At 54.4% G+C, this 14,619-nt stretch overlaps 1 protein-coding gene across 1 annotated transcript; it reads right to left on the reverse strand.

Moving 5' to 3' along the window:
• Positions 1 to 11,206: 11,206 nt before the first annotated feature.
• Positions 11,207 to 13,432, reverse strand: LOC120679530 (cytochrome P450 78A9-like). The gene is made up of 2 exons (XM_039961135.1): positions 12,269 to 13,432; positions 11,207 to 12,145 (listed from the first exon to the last, which is right to left on the reverse strand). The coding sequence occupies exons 1-2, from the start codon at positions 13,262 to 13,264 to the stop codon at positions 11,504 to 11,506; spliced, it is 1,638 nt and encodes a 545-aa protein (XP_039817069.1). The 5' UTR covers positions 13,265 to 13,432; the 3' UTR covers positions 11,207 to 11,503.
• Positions 13,433 to 14,619: the final 1,187 nt, after the last annotated feature.

The following is a 14,619-nucleotide window of genomic DNA, read 5'->3' on the forward strand; positions in this document are numbered from 1 at the left end:
CGGTACATCAGATCACGAACCATTCAGCGATGAGCTTACTGGCCACGAACGAAAGTATGGTCGCCTTTTGGAGCAGGCTGCAAATTAAACTACTCATCGATCAGGAGCTAGCCTCGTGTGCTATCTAGCTCGAGGGACGGTGACGCGAAAAGCTGGCTCAATCATGGCGCGCTCGATAGCTAAGCTGCGGATCAGTGGGGTGACCCAGCATCGCAACTTGCTCTCGTCTGCTTGGCTCCGCTAGCTGCCTCTCTCGAACACCATCCATCCATGCGTGCCTGGAAAGCCTAGCTAGTGGCCAATAAGTGAATGCCGCTGGCTATCTGAATTTACTAATTCTGCAGACTGCAGGCAGTAGTGATCGATGAGCAGTCTCTCTCCCATGTTTTTCTTTCAATCCATGTATCTAGTGCATGCTGTAGTTCCCTAGCTTGCTTTTTTGCCATCTGCTGCGATCGATCAGTGGATGCAGCAATGCAATGTTGGCGTGGATAAAGATCGCTCGGCCTCAGCCACTTGGTCCAGCAGGACTCCCTGTCGAGGCTCCATTATATTTTCTAGCTCCGATCCTCCTCCGTCCATAGATGCAGCTTTTCTTGCATTGGTTGGTCGATCTCCAGTGTGTACACATCTATCAGGCTCACTCACGCACTCCCTCGATCTTTGCTTGCTCCTAGCAGTGGGCAGTGGCAGTGCTCAAGAATTGCGTCTATTCTATCCCATATCTGCATCCTTTTACGTGTGTCACGCCGGCCGGGATCGAGCAGGCTCCAATGGACTCCACTGTAGTGTCGCTAGCTTTTGCGTCGTCGTTGTTGCCGGCCGTCGTGCCCATGGGCCCGGCCCGGCCTCCGGCCTTTTTGGCGATCTTATCTTGAATGCACGAACGAGCAAGCTAAGGACGCAGCCAGCCAGCCCGGCCAGGTGCCTAGGGCTAGCTGGCTGTGGTGGTACTATGTGCTACCTTCTCTGCACCAGTGCACTGCACTGCGCGTCTGCACCGGGCGGCGACAAGCAGGTCCGTTTTGACATGCATGCGCAGTATGTGGCACATGTGGGAAATCTACCATGATCTTTGATCTGATCGCAGGGGCCGGCCGGCCGGGAGCAACAACCTTTGTCGATCACTCACCTAGGCGCTAGAAGGGCAACGACGACGCACCTTATTAGCGTAGACCGACCACCAGAGAGATGGTGTTCTTTCTTCTTTAATTTGGAGATGTCGCATCATGCAGGAGAGATGTGTGTATCTTATTATATATTTTGTAGTTGAAAGTGAGCCGGTACAAGTTCTTGTAAGCGGAGCGAGAGACGATTAAATAAAATAGCATGATCCCACGTGCACACGTATACTAGAATTAAAAAAATATATAGAGAGAGTTCCAGTATATTTGACACAAAAACCGTAAAGATCTACCATGTTCCAAATTGTAAGTCATTTCAACTTTTTTAGAGAGTCAAAACATTTCAAATTTGACCAAATTCTATACTAAAGTACTAATATTTATGATACCAAATAAATATCACTAGATTCTTCATTAAATATACTTTCAAGTATATCTATTTGACGTTATAAATCTTCATAATCTTTTCTGTAGTTTTAGTCAAATATAAAAATAGTTTGACTCTCTAAGAAAGTTGGAATGACTTACAATTTAAAACGGATGGAATACTATTTGCAAAACCGGATAGGATATTTAGCTCACTGGTGTTTGCCATTTTGGAGAGGGCACACAGGACACAGCACACAGATATCTCGAGGATGATGGTGAGGCGCCAATGCAACTATCTTCAACGAAAAGGCCCTACCTTCAAGCGCTTGTAGAAGTCAGCATTGATCTCTTCTTTGGTTGGCGCGCAGTGTAGTATAGCGCACAAGTTGGCTAGCTAGCTACGAAGAAGTGCCACGCCGACAGCAATGGCGCATTGGAGTTGGACGGATCGTACTGTTGGTGCATGCAATAACAAGAGGCACACGCCCGGCTTGGCTTGGCTTTGGGTACCAATCAATCAATGACTCGAAAGTCGCCACCCACTTTGCAGAGAGACAGAAAGCTAGCGCTCGCGCGGGGCTGCCACCGCAAACAAGCAGCTAAATTAAGCCCCCCTTGCTATGCGTAAAGATATCCTAACCGAGCACGCCACATGTTATTCTTTTTTACTTGCAGGTAGTTACTCGTTCCGTTCTAAATTAGTATGCATGGAAGTCTGTGCATAGTAAAATTTATATATATCTATAAAGTTAAAATGACTAATAATTTGGAACGGAGGCCAGGATATTTTTTTTTGAAACAAAGACAGGAGCTCTGCCGCTCAATTAAGACGAAAGAAATAATATGTACAAGAAAGCTAGCCGGCGGAATGCCAAACAAAGCACCCCGGAGGCTTACCAACCCACGCGATACGGTTGAGCACAACACGACACACTAATATGGGTCATCATTGCTGAGTATGGAAGCAATGCTTCCAGCAGCTCCGACTTCTCATAGCAGGCCATCCATAGATCATCCACCAACTGCCCCAAAGCAAACGCTCGCGACCGGTCATCGTTGCCAAGCTCAAGCACCCCGCAAAGAGCAGCTCCGACTTCCAAACACGAGCCCACACCTCGCCGGCGGCTGTTGCAACCCCAGCAAAGCCCCAGCCAATGATGGACAGGAGTCTCACCACGTGTCATCATTGCCAAGCCACGCCCCCGCCCAGCAGCTCCGACTTCACGTTGCAAGACCCGCATCCACACATTAACCAGGCGTCGAGAAGCAAGCGCAACCACCGAAGGAGACTTCAAAGCCACGACGAAAATCCAAAACGCGACGCCTTCATGAAGGGAGCGACGCCGATGGCGCCGCCATCACTGGGTTTTCACCCTTGGATGAGAGAGCTAGAGGGGAAAACGATGCCCCCAACAGGGAAAGTGGCGCCAACCGGTGTCACCATCGTCAAGGCTTTCGCCCAAAGAAGCCCTCTAGCCGGTCGTCGGCCAAGAAGCTGGGCCTCCACCCAACCAGCACCGCCATCGCCGTTGTCCCGCCTCTGCACAAGAGCTCCTCAGAAGGGCATCGACGCGCCAGCTGCTCGCAACAGCCGCACAGCTGCGTCGACCATCACCCCCTTCGAGGGAACAACCTGTAGAGCCGGGCCTGACTCCACCGCACGCGTAACGCCGCCGAACGTCGAGTCTGTCGAAGACCAACAACGCCGGCTCCGGCACCCGTCGCCGTGGTTGCCAAATCCGTCAGCCGTCCACGAGGCGTGCGCCGCAAATTAAACAACTGCAGCCACGCTGACCCGATGAAGCGCAGCCCCGAAGCCAGAGCTGCCGCCGGCGCAGATCCACAACCACCACCGCTGGATCCGGTCGCAGAGACACCGGATCCGGGCCAGCCGGTGCCGCAGCAGTCCCCCGCACGGCCGCGCCAGCTAGACGAGGAAGGAGGAGCGCCGTGCCGGGAGCCACCACTACTACAAAACTGGATTAACCGAGGCACTTTGAAAAGGCCTCAGAGGCGGACACAGTATTCAAACGCCTCTGTTAATGTCTACGATTAACAGAGGCGGACAATATTTATTAACTGAGGTGGTTACAAAAAAAATGTCTCTAAAAATCGATTAACTGAGGCGTTTGTTGTAAAATAACCGCCTTTGAAAAATAGGCCCAGCCCGTTGGCCCAAAAAACCCAATAACAAGCACACATATATATACATCAGTTAGGGTTTGGAGTTCACATTTCTCATTTCTTTCTCTCCCTCTCAATCTCCACACGAGCCGCCGGCGCGAGCACGCAGCGACCACGCGGCCCCAAGCGGCAGCATCGGCCCCAGTCGGCAGCAAGCAAGCCGGCGCGAGGCACCTGCGGCGGCGAGGCCCTCTACCCCGGATCCGGCCGCACCCCCGCGCCCCGCTCGCTGCGGCAGACCACGGGCCCCTCGCCCCTCATGTGGAGGCGACCTCAGGCCGGCGGCGGCGTGCGGAGGCGACCTCGGGCCGCCGGCAGCGCGCGGAGGCGACCTGGGGCCGGCGGCGCGCGAGGCGACCTGGGGCCGGTGGCGCGCGAGGCGGCCTCGGGCCAGCGGCGGTAACATCGGGCGCAACGCGGAGGCGACCTCGGGCGGCGGCGGCGGCGAGAGCCACCTGCGGCGGCGCGGTTCCGAGAATGCAGCGGCGCGGCTCTGAGCTTGCGGCAGGTGGCCGCGCGCGGACGGCCGACGGCGGCCGCCATCGGCACGTCAGATGGGCTCGCCGGGCCTAGATGGGCTCGGCGGGCTCATCTATTTTTTTATTTTTTTTATATTAACAGAGGCGTGCACAAGAACGCCTTTGAAAATGTTCCATTTACACTTACTATAGCTCTGAGGCGTTTTCGAAAAACGCCTCTGAAAATCAAAAATGCACGCCTCTGAAAATAAAAAATATAGTAGTGCGCTGCTGTAAGCATCTAGGCCCTCAAGGTATGTTTCGGTGATTAACTTGAGTTTATTTGAATTTTATAAGTTCATTGGACTTAGCATAGAAGAGTGAGCTGAGAGAAGGGTTTTTGGGTTCACCGGTTAAACTGACGTTTAATGGATTTATACCCATCGGTTTAACCGGCGTTACTAAGTTGTGTCTCAGCTCAGTCAGTTTCAGGCGTTCAACCGGCGTATGCAAAAGTCAGGACATCGGATCAACCGGTGAACGTAATGAAGTTCTGTCCCAGCAATCAACCGGTGATACCACCGTTCAACCGGCGAGTTCAAAATGCATTACGTCGGATCAACCGGCGCTCAGATGATTTTCTGCTGGAGTCTCGGGTGAACTGCACCGATGCAATCAACCGGCGTCCATACCCTAAGCGTCGGATCGACCGGTGTTAAAGGAAAGCGCGGGACCCACCTGTCATATATGTGTCTTATGCCCGCCGCCGTTTTCTCTTCCTCTGTTTCGCCCGCGTCTCTCCCAACTCGAGCCGCCGCCATCGCCGATTCACGCCACCGCCGCCGCATACTCCCTGCGTCGCCGCCCGTGCACGCCGTCATCAGCGCTCCACGCGCCGTGCGCCTTCCATGCCGCTGACCCGCAGCCTCTGCCGCTCGCACTCTGCGCCACTGCCGCTCGCACGCCGCCCAGGCGCACCCACATCGCCTGTGCACCACCGCTGTCCACGCCACATGTGCGCCGCCACCACCGAGTGCCTTCGCATCCCTGCCACGCGCCCAGCGCCATCCACGCAGCAGCACTCCCACACCGCAAGCCACAACACATGCTCGCTCAGTGCCCGCCAAGTGTTCGACAGTTTGCCTGATCGAGATGGGTCGCGAGAAGAGGAAGGGAAATGAAGTTGTGGTCGTGAAGCCGGTCCGCAAGCGGACCCGCGCAGAGAGAGAGAGGCCAAGAGGGCCGAGTTGGTGGCCAAGGCTGCCGAGGAGCAGGCGTCAGGGCGTGCTCGCCTGTTCGCGATCAGAGAGCAGCCAGCCAGGGGCAGGGGTAGAGGCCGAGGTATGGGCCGAGTCAAAGGTGCCAGGGCCACCAGAGCCACGACTGAGACAGCAGCAGGGTCAGATCACTCAGATACAGCTGCAGAGTCAGATACAGATTCAGAGGCAGAGCAGTCTGAGCAGTCTCAGGGGCAGAGCACTCAGGGGTCACCGACTCCACGACGGTCTGGCCGCACTTGGCAGACGTCCCCAGCAGGAGACTCTTCGCCAGCGACCGAGCGTCGCACTAGACCGAGGACGCGAGGAGGTCACCAGCCACAGGAGCCTCATAGGTCCGCAGCAGTAGCACCAGCAGCCCGTAGAGCCGAGGCCCTAGAGGCCGAGCGCGCAGAGTTCCGTATGGACACTGTTGTGCGTCTGGAGCCAGGTGTGCTGCTCCAGAACTTGACCAAGGACAATGCGGCGAAGGTCAAGAGGATCAGGTGGAGTGTTGGGGAGGACTGGTTCCCCGTGACCCGTGACAGCAGGGTCGACCGTAGGTTCTGGACGCTCCTTCAGGCCAGTTTCTACGAGACCTACCAGAGGCGGGGGCACAGGATCTTTCCGCACAGGGTGCTTGACTGGGTGTCACTGAGGACAGCCGCAGGGGGAGCAGACGTCAGAGAGCACTTCGCTCACTTCAGAGGCCTGCCCAGGTTACTTCAGATAGAGCAGAACAGATATATCGAAGACTGGGTCAGAGTTTTCTATGCCACAGCCTGGATAGCTCCCGAGCGTAGAGCCGTACACTTTGTTTTTGGAGGCCAGGTCTTTGGTCTGTCGAGGGCGACGATTGCAGGGATACTTGGAGTTGATTTGGTTGATGTCTCCCTGCACGAGATGGTATATGGAGACGCAGATCCACCGCGCAGAGCTATGATTGGTGGGATTGCACCTTCTCACGAGGCGATCTCTCAGTGCTTCCGCCAGCCGTTTCCAGCGTCGTATGCCAGAGTCCCCAGCCTGCTGACCCCAGAGGCGTACGCAGTTCACATGGCCCTCCGGAGAACTCTGTTACCGAGGAGTGGCTACCCAGAGGGGTTTACAGGTTTGCAGCAGCTGCTACTACTTCACATTCTCACTCACGAGCCGTTTGATATAGTTGACTTCATTTTGGCTAAGATCGAGGATGTGATCACTGACGGGATGGGGGTCGTGAGGCAGTTCCCCTATGCACACTGGATCAGCTATATTTGTTCGATGATTGTACCAGCAGAGGCACCTGTCAGCAGTGTGTACCGTCAGGACGAGGCTCCCCGGTTCCCAGTTTACCGTCCGACAGGTCCCCAGGACCGGAGGAGAGGCAGACAGGCAGAGAGAGCTGCCATGGCACAGTTGTCACCAGAGGCACAGGCCCGAGTGGCTCAGGAGGATGAGGCACTGCTAGCTGCCGAGGCACAGCTTCCCGGAGGAGATGATGAGATACACTGGTCTGAGCTTGAGTCAGACTCCTCCGAGGACGTCGAGTACTTTCCAGCAGCCCTAGCTAGTCACGACCACGAGGAAGGGGGGTCCAGAGAGCCAGCCCCAGAGTCACCCGCTGCTGCTACAGTCACAGAGTCTCAGGTGACTCAGCCATCCGAGCTTACCTCTCTCCTACAGCAGCTTGTCACTCAGCAGAGAGAGGATCGGATAGCACAGGAGGAGGCCAGGAGAGCCCATGAGGCTCAGCTTGCAGCGATACAGAGGGAGGCCGCCCGAGAGCGTGCTGCAGCGGAGGAGCGTTTTGTCGGGCTCATCGACCGAGTATCACAGAGGATAGACGCTCAGTTCCAGCAGATGCAGCAGGGGATGATGGCGATGTTCGGGATGATTACACAGCTTTACACTCACACCGGACTCGCCCCGCAGCAGCCAGGACAGCCAGACCTTCAGGGTGTTGGAGCACCTCAGCTTGCAGTCACTCCTGCTCCAGCGCCCACTGCAGCTCCAGCTACTACAGCGACACCGGAGACCACGTTCTCGATGTCTGCACTCCTTGGGTCTGCCGGTCGTCCGCTCTTCTCACCACTGCCAGCGACTTCACTCTTCCAGGACTCTCCGTCGGCAGTTCAGTCAGTCGCCCTCCCCGTCGTACCACAAACACTACCTTCAGGGGGAGAAGGAGAGGGTTCTTTATTTCAGCAGTCGACACAGCCGGCAGCTTCAGCACTTACTACTTCAGATGTTGACACATCTTCTGCTGAGCCGGTTACCACTTCTATGGACCCTCTTCCAGGCAGTGCCAGCACGAGAGCCTCGACGACAGCTACACCCCCAGTCAGTTCAGATCCAGCTGGCAGTTCTGACCAGCAGCTCCCGTCCGTCACCGAGGGTTCACCGTCCGACGACGACGACGACGATGACCCGGACCGCTTCCTCGCCGTACCGCGACAGCCGGACTAGTAGCTCGCCTTTTTGGTGCTTTGATGCCAAAGGGGGAGTTGGAGTCAGGGGGAGGGTAGAGATAGAGAGAGCTCGTAGTTATCAGGACTTTGATATTTTATCTCATTTGATGTTAATTCATGGATATGTACATTTGTCGCTTGAGTATGCTGTGGTTTGAGACATCTATGGATTTCGTTTGAGCCGTTGAGCTCTTTGGTCCTTTTTCGAGTTTGTTTGTGTTTATCCTGTTTTATCTTTCTCGCTCTCTCGTTATTTATGTTTGTGTTGTCATCAATCACCAAAAAGGGGGAAATTGTAAGCATCTAGGCCCTCAATGTATGTTTCGGTGATTAATGACAACTATTATTGTGACTAATGAGTTTGTGCAAATTAATAGATCATTATCGCTCATTTGGTCATATGTCAAAAGAGGCCCCTCAATTCCGTTATTCAAAAAGACGATCTCGGTATTCAACTCAAATATATAACAAGACTAATGATCTTTCTAGTCCTAAGTGTCGTAAGGTTGAGAAGGACACTTAGGTTAGTATAGGTTTTATAGTTTTGTAGTGATCGCACTATTAAGAGGGGTTAAGGTCAAATAACTTGAGCATGGACATGGTCATTTGAAAATGGATGCACACTATGGTCACTCAAGTTTCTAGAAGTTCAAATAAGTGGTTTTCAACTCATATCTCAAGAATATTTGGATTTCACTCAAGACACAAATCAGAAAAGGCAAAATCAGAAAAAGTCTATACACCGGTTTAACCGACGCTTCCACTTTTCTATACGTCGGTTAAACGCAGTCAGCAGAGTCTGGACGGGTTCTATACACTGGTTAAACCGATGTTGTTTGAATTAACGTCGGTGCATTAGTCCAGAGTTGGTTTTGCCAGGACATTTCAAGTTCAATACACCGGTTAAACCGACGCTATTTGAAATAAGACGTCGGTGCAATTGACCAGTGAGATGGTTTTTTCAGGGATTTCAGAAGTTGTACTCACCAGTTAAACCGATGATGGATTTGAGTTAACGTCGGTGCAGTTGTCCAGAGACTTGGTTTTTCAGTTGATCAGTGGACAACTACACTCACCGGTTAAACCGATGATACGTTGGTTAATCTGCCCGAGTTGTAACGGCTAGTTTTCAAAATGGGCAGTTTACATTCATCGGTTAAACCGACTCTGGCAATTGGAGGATCGTCGGATTAACCGGCGCTACGCAGTTTTCTGGCAGCTTTTCTCCAACGGCTCTATTCGTGTGAGCTGCCTATATATACCCCTCCAATGGGTCATTTTGCATTCTTTTGACACCAGACAACATTCATACACTCATATATTGTTGAGAGCCAACTTGAGCTTCACCATTCACATATTTGTTCATTAAATCATTCAAGAAGCAAGACTAAGGACTTGAGTAGAGAGAAGCTTGTGTGCATCCGTTCTTGGTGATCGGTTCTTGCTCAAGTGAAGACCCTAGCTTGTTACTCTTGGTGATTGGCAGCACCTAGGCGATCTTGGTGATTGAAGGTGTTTCTTCCGGAGCTTGCCAACGATTGTGGGAGCCCGAAGAAGTTTGTACGTGGCTTGAGCTCCACCACGCCGGGACGGTGAACGGAGACTCTTAGTGAGCGCCCTCGTCTCGGTGACTTGGGAGGTGACAAGACTCTTAGTGAGTGTCACAATGTGGATTAGGGGTGTGTGCCAACACATCGACACCACGGGAAAAAAATCCGGTTGTCTCTTGCTCACTCTTTACTTTCAAGCACTTACTTTCATGCAATTATTCATGTGCTTGACCTTAGAGATCATAGCTTAACTCTACCTTGCTTAGTTTCTTATCTAGTTGTTTCTTCGTAAGCTTGTGTAGTTTGCTTAGCTAGCCGGTTGGTGAATTGAGCCTTACTATTGCATAGGTTAAAGTTGCTTTACTTTGTTTTAGAAATTTGAAAAAGGCCCAATTCACCCCCCTCTTGGTCCATCGATCCTTACAGCTGCCACCGCTCCCGCCGCGCGCCGCCGCGAATGGCGCCGCCGCGACCGGCACCGCCGCGCTCGCACCATGCCGCGCCCCACCCGTCAGGCCGCGCCCACTACTACAGAATAGACCTTTGATCCTCGCATTTATCCCGGCCGTCCTTGGACCCGGGACCAATGGAGGCTTTTGTCACGAGTCCAACGGCTAGCCGGGCACGTGGGGAGTGGAAGGGCCTTTTGTCCCGGTTGGAGCCACCAACCCGGACCAAAGACCCTTCTTTGATCCCGGTTGGTGACTCCAACCGGGACAAAAGACCCAACCCTTCTGTCCCGGGTGGTACAACCAACCCGGACTAAAGGGTACCCTTTTGGTCCTAGTTGGTGGTACCACCCAGGACTAAAGGACCCTTTGGTCCTGGTTGGAGCCACCAACCCCCGACCAAAGGGCTCTCTATATGTTAGTATAAAGAGAAAATATCCCATAAAGAGTCACATGCGTGGTGTAGGTGGGATGGTAAGAAAGCTGTGTGTGAGGTAAGAGCTCTTGGGTTCGATTTTCACAGAGTGCGCGCCCCGCCGAGCCAAACCCAGGGAGGGTAGATCCGGCGACCGGGGCCGCCAATCCAGCCGCGACCCGCCGGGAGAAGGCTGTCGCCGCCGTGGACGGGCAGCCACCGAGAGAGGGCGAGAAGGGGGAGGAGAGAAAAAATGGGGGGAGTTGGAGCCCCGCCGCCGCCTCCCTCGCGGCTGACCGGACTTCCGATGGCTGCTTGAGCGGCGGCGAGACAGGGTGGCCAGGCTTGGGGGGGGGGGGGGGGGGGGGGGGGGGGGGGCTCGGGCTTGCGGCTCCGCCCGAGCTGCCCCCGGAAGGAGCGACGCGCGGGGTTCCTTTGACCTCCGGGATAATGTTTTAAGGCATTGATGCGATGGACAAAAAGAATATCTTAAAGTAACATAGATATTTTGAATAAATGTTGGCAACTGACATATCGTTCATCTGATAATTTTCCGAGAACTAACAGCTAGCATGCCAACCCCAAAATGAACAGTGTACCACACAACACACGAAACATCCAGTAGTTATTAAGCATCGTACATGTGTATCCCCTTTGGGTGCGCCCCTGCTGCCCACGCACTCATCACCATCACCTACGTAGTCGCGCGCACAAACCACTAGCACTAGACCGACCACGCACTAGGCAATGCAAGGTTAGTTGTAGCTAGGTCTATGGAACTAACCCTAAACCTCGCACTAAAGGGACTGGAAAAGCACGAAAGGGGCGACGATGAGCATTGAGCCGCCACCTCACTTCACTTCACTACCTGTGCCAAATAAAAGAGATCGAGCTCTCTCTGCTCTTAAATATTTGCTAGATCAGAAGGACGTACTCATCTGACAACGCACACGTACAACACAGGATTATTTCATTAGGATAGAGATCGTAACAACCTACCTAGCTACATGGATCATACATCTAATTAATTAAGCTAGTTCTAGTAGGCAAAATATATACAGCTCTCTCACTCAAGGTCGTCTAGGCAGGTACACACCGCACTCTACCTACACATCAACTACCTTTCAGATATTACACACAGTACAGAAGCAAACCGGCTTGATGGTAGGCACACAAGCATGCACACTTGACATTTTTTTTACACAGCTCACCGTGCACGCGTTAATTAGGTGTATCGTCGCCACGTCATCACACCGCGTGACGTGGCACCAGTCTCGCCTCCAGTGGGATGGCCATCTCGCACGACAGCCTCAGCACCTCGGATAGGTCGACGCCACGTGGCGGATCGCCGGACGCTGGCGGCAGCCATTCGAACTCGTGCAGGAGGGTGGCGACCCAGAACCCGACGGTCGCCATCGCCAGCGACTTGCCGGGGCAGACCCGCCTGCCGGACCCGAAAGGCGCGAGCCTCAGATCCGAGCCCATCACCGGGAACGACTCGTCGGCGGCGTGATCCGGCGAGCCCACGAACCTCTCGGGCTTGAACTCGGCCGGGTCGGGCCAGACGGCCGGGTCATGGGTTATGGCCCACATGTTCACCATGGCGGTGGTCCCCGCGGGCACGAGGTGCCCGCCTACGTGCACGTCCGACGTGGCGAGGCGTGCCCAGGAGAGCAGCGGGCCCGGCGGGTGCAGGCGCAGCACTTCCTTGACGACGGCCTGGAGGTAGACGAGCGAGGCGGTGTCCGACTCGGTCACGGCCCGCCCCGGCCCGACCACCCGGTCCAGCTCCTCGTGCACCCTGCGCTGCACGTCCTGGTGCAGCACGAGCCGGGCCAGCACCCACTCGATCAGAACCGCCACCGTGTCCGTGCCTCGAAAGATCATCTCCTGCAAGTGCATGCGTACAAAGTCATCGATCAGATCATGCGAATCTCTTCTCTTGGGAAGTCGTGAGTAGTGAGCAAATCGGACACGTACGCCGTACGGCGAGGGGGCAACGTACGTACGTACCCAGAGAACGGCGATCATGTCGGCGTCGGAGAGCCTGTCGCTGCCCTGGAGGGAGAGGAGGACGTCGGTGAAGTCCATGACGGCGGCGGCGCCGCCGTGGCGGAGACGGGCGGCGCGGTGCTCGTCGATGATGCGGCCCACGAAGCGGTTGACCCGGGGGACGAGAGCGGCGCACCTGGCCCGGGTCCTCTGCAGGTCGAAGCGGGCGAGCCAGGGGAGGTGGTCGGACCAGTTGAGCTGCCCGAGGAGGTCGTAGCCTTGGTCCACCAGGCTCTTGAGCTCCGCCGCCTCCTCGCCGTCCGCCGCCTGCAGCAGCTCGTACCGCCGCCCGAACACCGACCACATCACGTTGTGCAGCGACGCGCGCTTCAGGAACCGCCGCGCCCTCACGGCGCCGGCGCCGCCCTGCTGCTTCGTCATGGCGTCCACCATCTGGCGCGCGATCACCGCGCGCTGCGCGGCGGAGCCGGCGATCTGGCGCGGCGAGAAGAGGTGCGCGGACGCCACGCGGCGGAGCGCGCGCCAGTAGGCGCCGTGCGGGGCGAAGCCGATGGCGCGGTGGAAGAGAAGCCCGTACGCGGACTCCTTCACGGGGCGGTCGGCGAAGGCGGCGCTGGCGAGCAGCTCCCGCGCGACGTCCGGGTCGGCGGTCACCACGACGCGGGTCTCGCCGAGCGAGAACGCCATGAGGCGGCGCCTGGCCTTGCCGGCCGCCGCGAGCTTCCGGTGCGCCAGGCCCGTCATGAGCCCCATGCTGCCGAGCACCGGCAGCCCCCGGGGCCCCGGGATGGCGGCGCCAACGATGCCCAGGCCGGCCCTCCTGGTCCACCAGTACCAGCCCCACGCGGGGCCGCCGGGGGACGCCCAGTGCAGCAGCGCCGTGACGACGAAGGCGGCGGCGACGACCGCGGCGAAGCCGAGCAGGCGGTGGGGGCCGCCGCATTTGGCGGCCAGGGAGAGGTACAGCAGCCAGCCGCAGTCCTCGGACGGCGCCATGGGTGTTCGTCGTCGTCGCACTCGCACCGGCCGGCGGCTCACGAGCGTGGTCCTTCTCGTGCGTACGTGTGGATAGGACTGTGGAAGTGGGAAGGACGAAGACCAGAGAGGACGCGTTTGTTCTTCTCAAAAGGCGAGGCGAGCGAGCTCGGTCTGCTGGTTGGAGTCTCGGAGGACCGGACACGGCGGCTCCTTTTATAGCTGCGGCGAGGGGAGGCGATTAAGCAAGGGTGACGTTGACGCAGTGTTTAGGCGCCAAAAGTAATCTCATAATGAGAGAATTTTAAGGTAACAATGGCGGGGACAAATATAGCCGTCCGGGTGGTATGTATACAGATACAGGGACGGTACTCAGCTGTGCTGTGACCTCGAGGAGACGGAGACCGACGGCCGGAGTGAGTGGTGCGTGGGGCATCCAGGGGGGCTGCTGCTACGGCACATGTGAGGCGGCATGGGCTTGGAGAGGGAGGCGCGTGGACTCTGCGTCTCTGCGTGGCGGGACGGGCTCCGGCGGGGCCCCAGCGGAGCTAGCGAAAGGTCATTTCCCGCGTTGGGTGTATAATATCACCTTTTCTTATAGGTCATTTCAAATGTTCTAAATATATAATTTCTAATATATATCCAAGATGTCTGGTAAAAACTATGTACATACTTAAAAGAAAAAAGTTCAGTTTACACACTCGAGCTATCACAAAAGTTTGATTCATCCTTCAACTACAAAGATCATCCACCTGTTGAAACTGGACAAGTTTGGTCCTTTGGGTGGTGTCAAAAGTGGATTTGTATTCTTAAAAAAAGATTAACTAAATCTAATAATAAAAACTAATTCACTTTAATCCGAAAAATATGAAATAGGTACCAATAATTTTTGAAAATGTAACCTATCTACTATTGACCTATTTGGATATTTTATTTATTCAAAAATAATAGGTATAACTGCAAGAAAACAAATACTAGGAGTATAAAAAAATGGATCCGAATAACTGAGAAGTAAAGTGCCAATAGGTAGGTTATATTTTTGGAAAAAAAATTTGGTACTACTTTCATATTTTTCTAATATAAAATAAATTGATTATTAATTTTTTTAGTCTAAATTTGAGAATTTTTAATTTTCACAAAATGAAAAATCATTTTTGAAACTATCCTATAAAGACCAAATATGTCATGTTTAGATAGTTGGATGACCTCCGTTGACAAGTTTTGTAGTTAAAAGGCTGAAAATCGAATTTTTGTGAATAATTCGATGATGCAAATTGGACTTTCCCTACTTAAAAAGGGATAAAAAGATCTATAATTTGGGAAGGAATGAGTATATACCAGTTCAACTCTCTTGCCCCCGAATAATATTGATAGCC

This window comes from Panicum virgatum, chromosome 6N, assembly GCF_016808335.1.
Source record: "Panicum virgatum strain AP13 chromosome 6N, P.virgatum_v5, whole genome shotgun sequence".
Lineage (NCBI taxonomy): Eukaryota > Viridiplantae > Streptophyta > Magnoliopsida > Poales > Poaceae > Panicum > Panicum virgatum.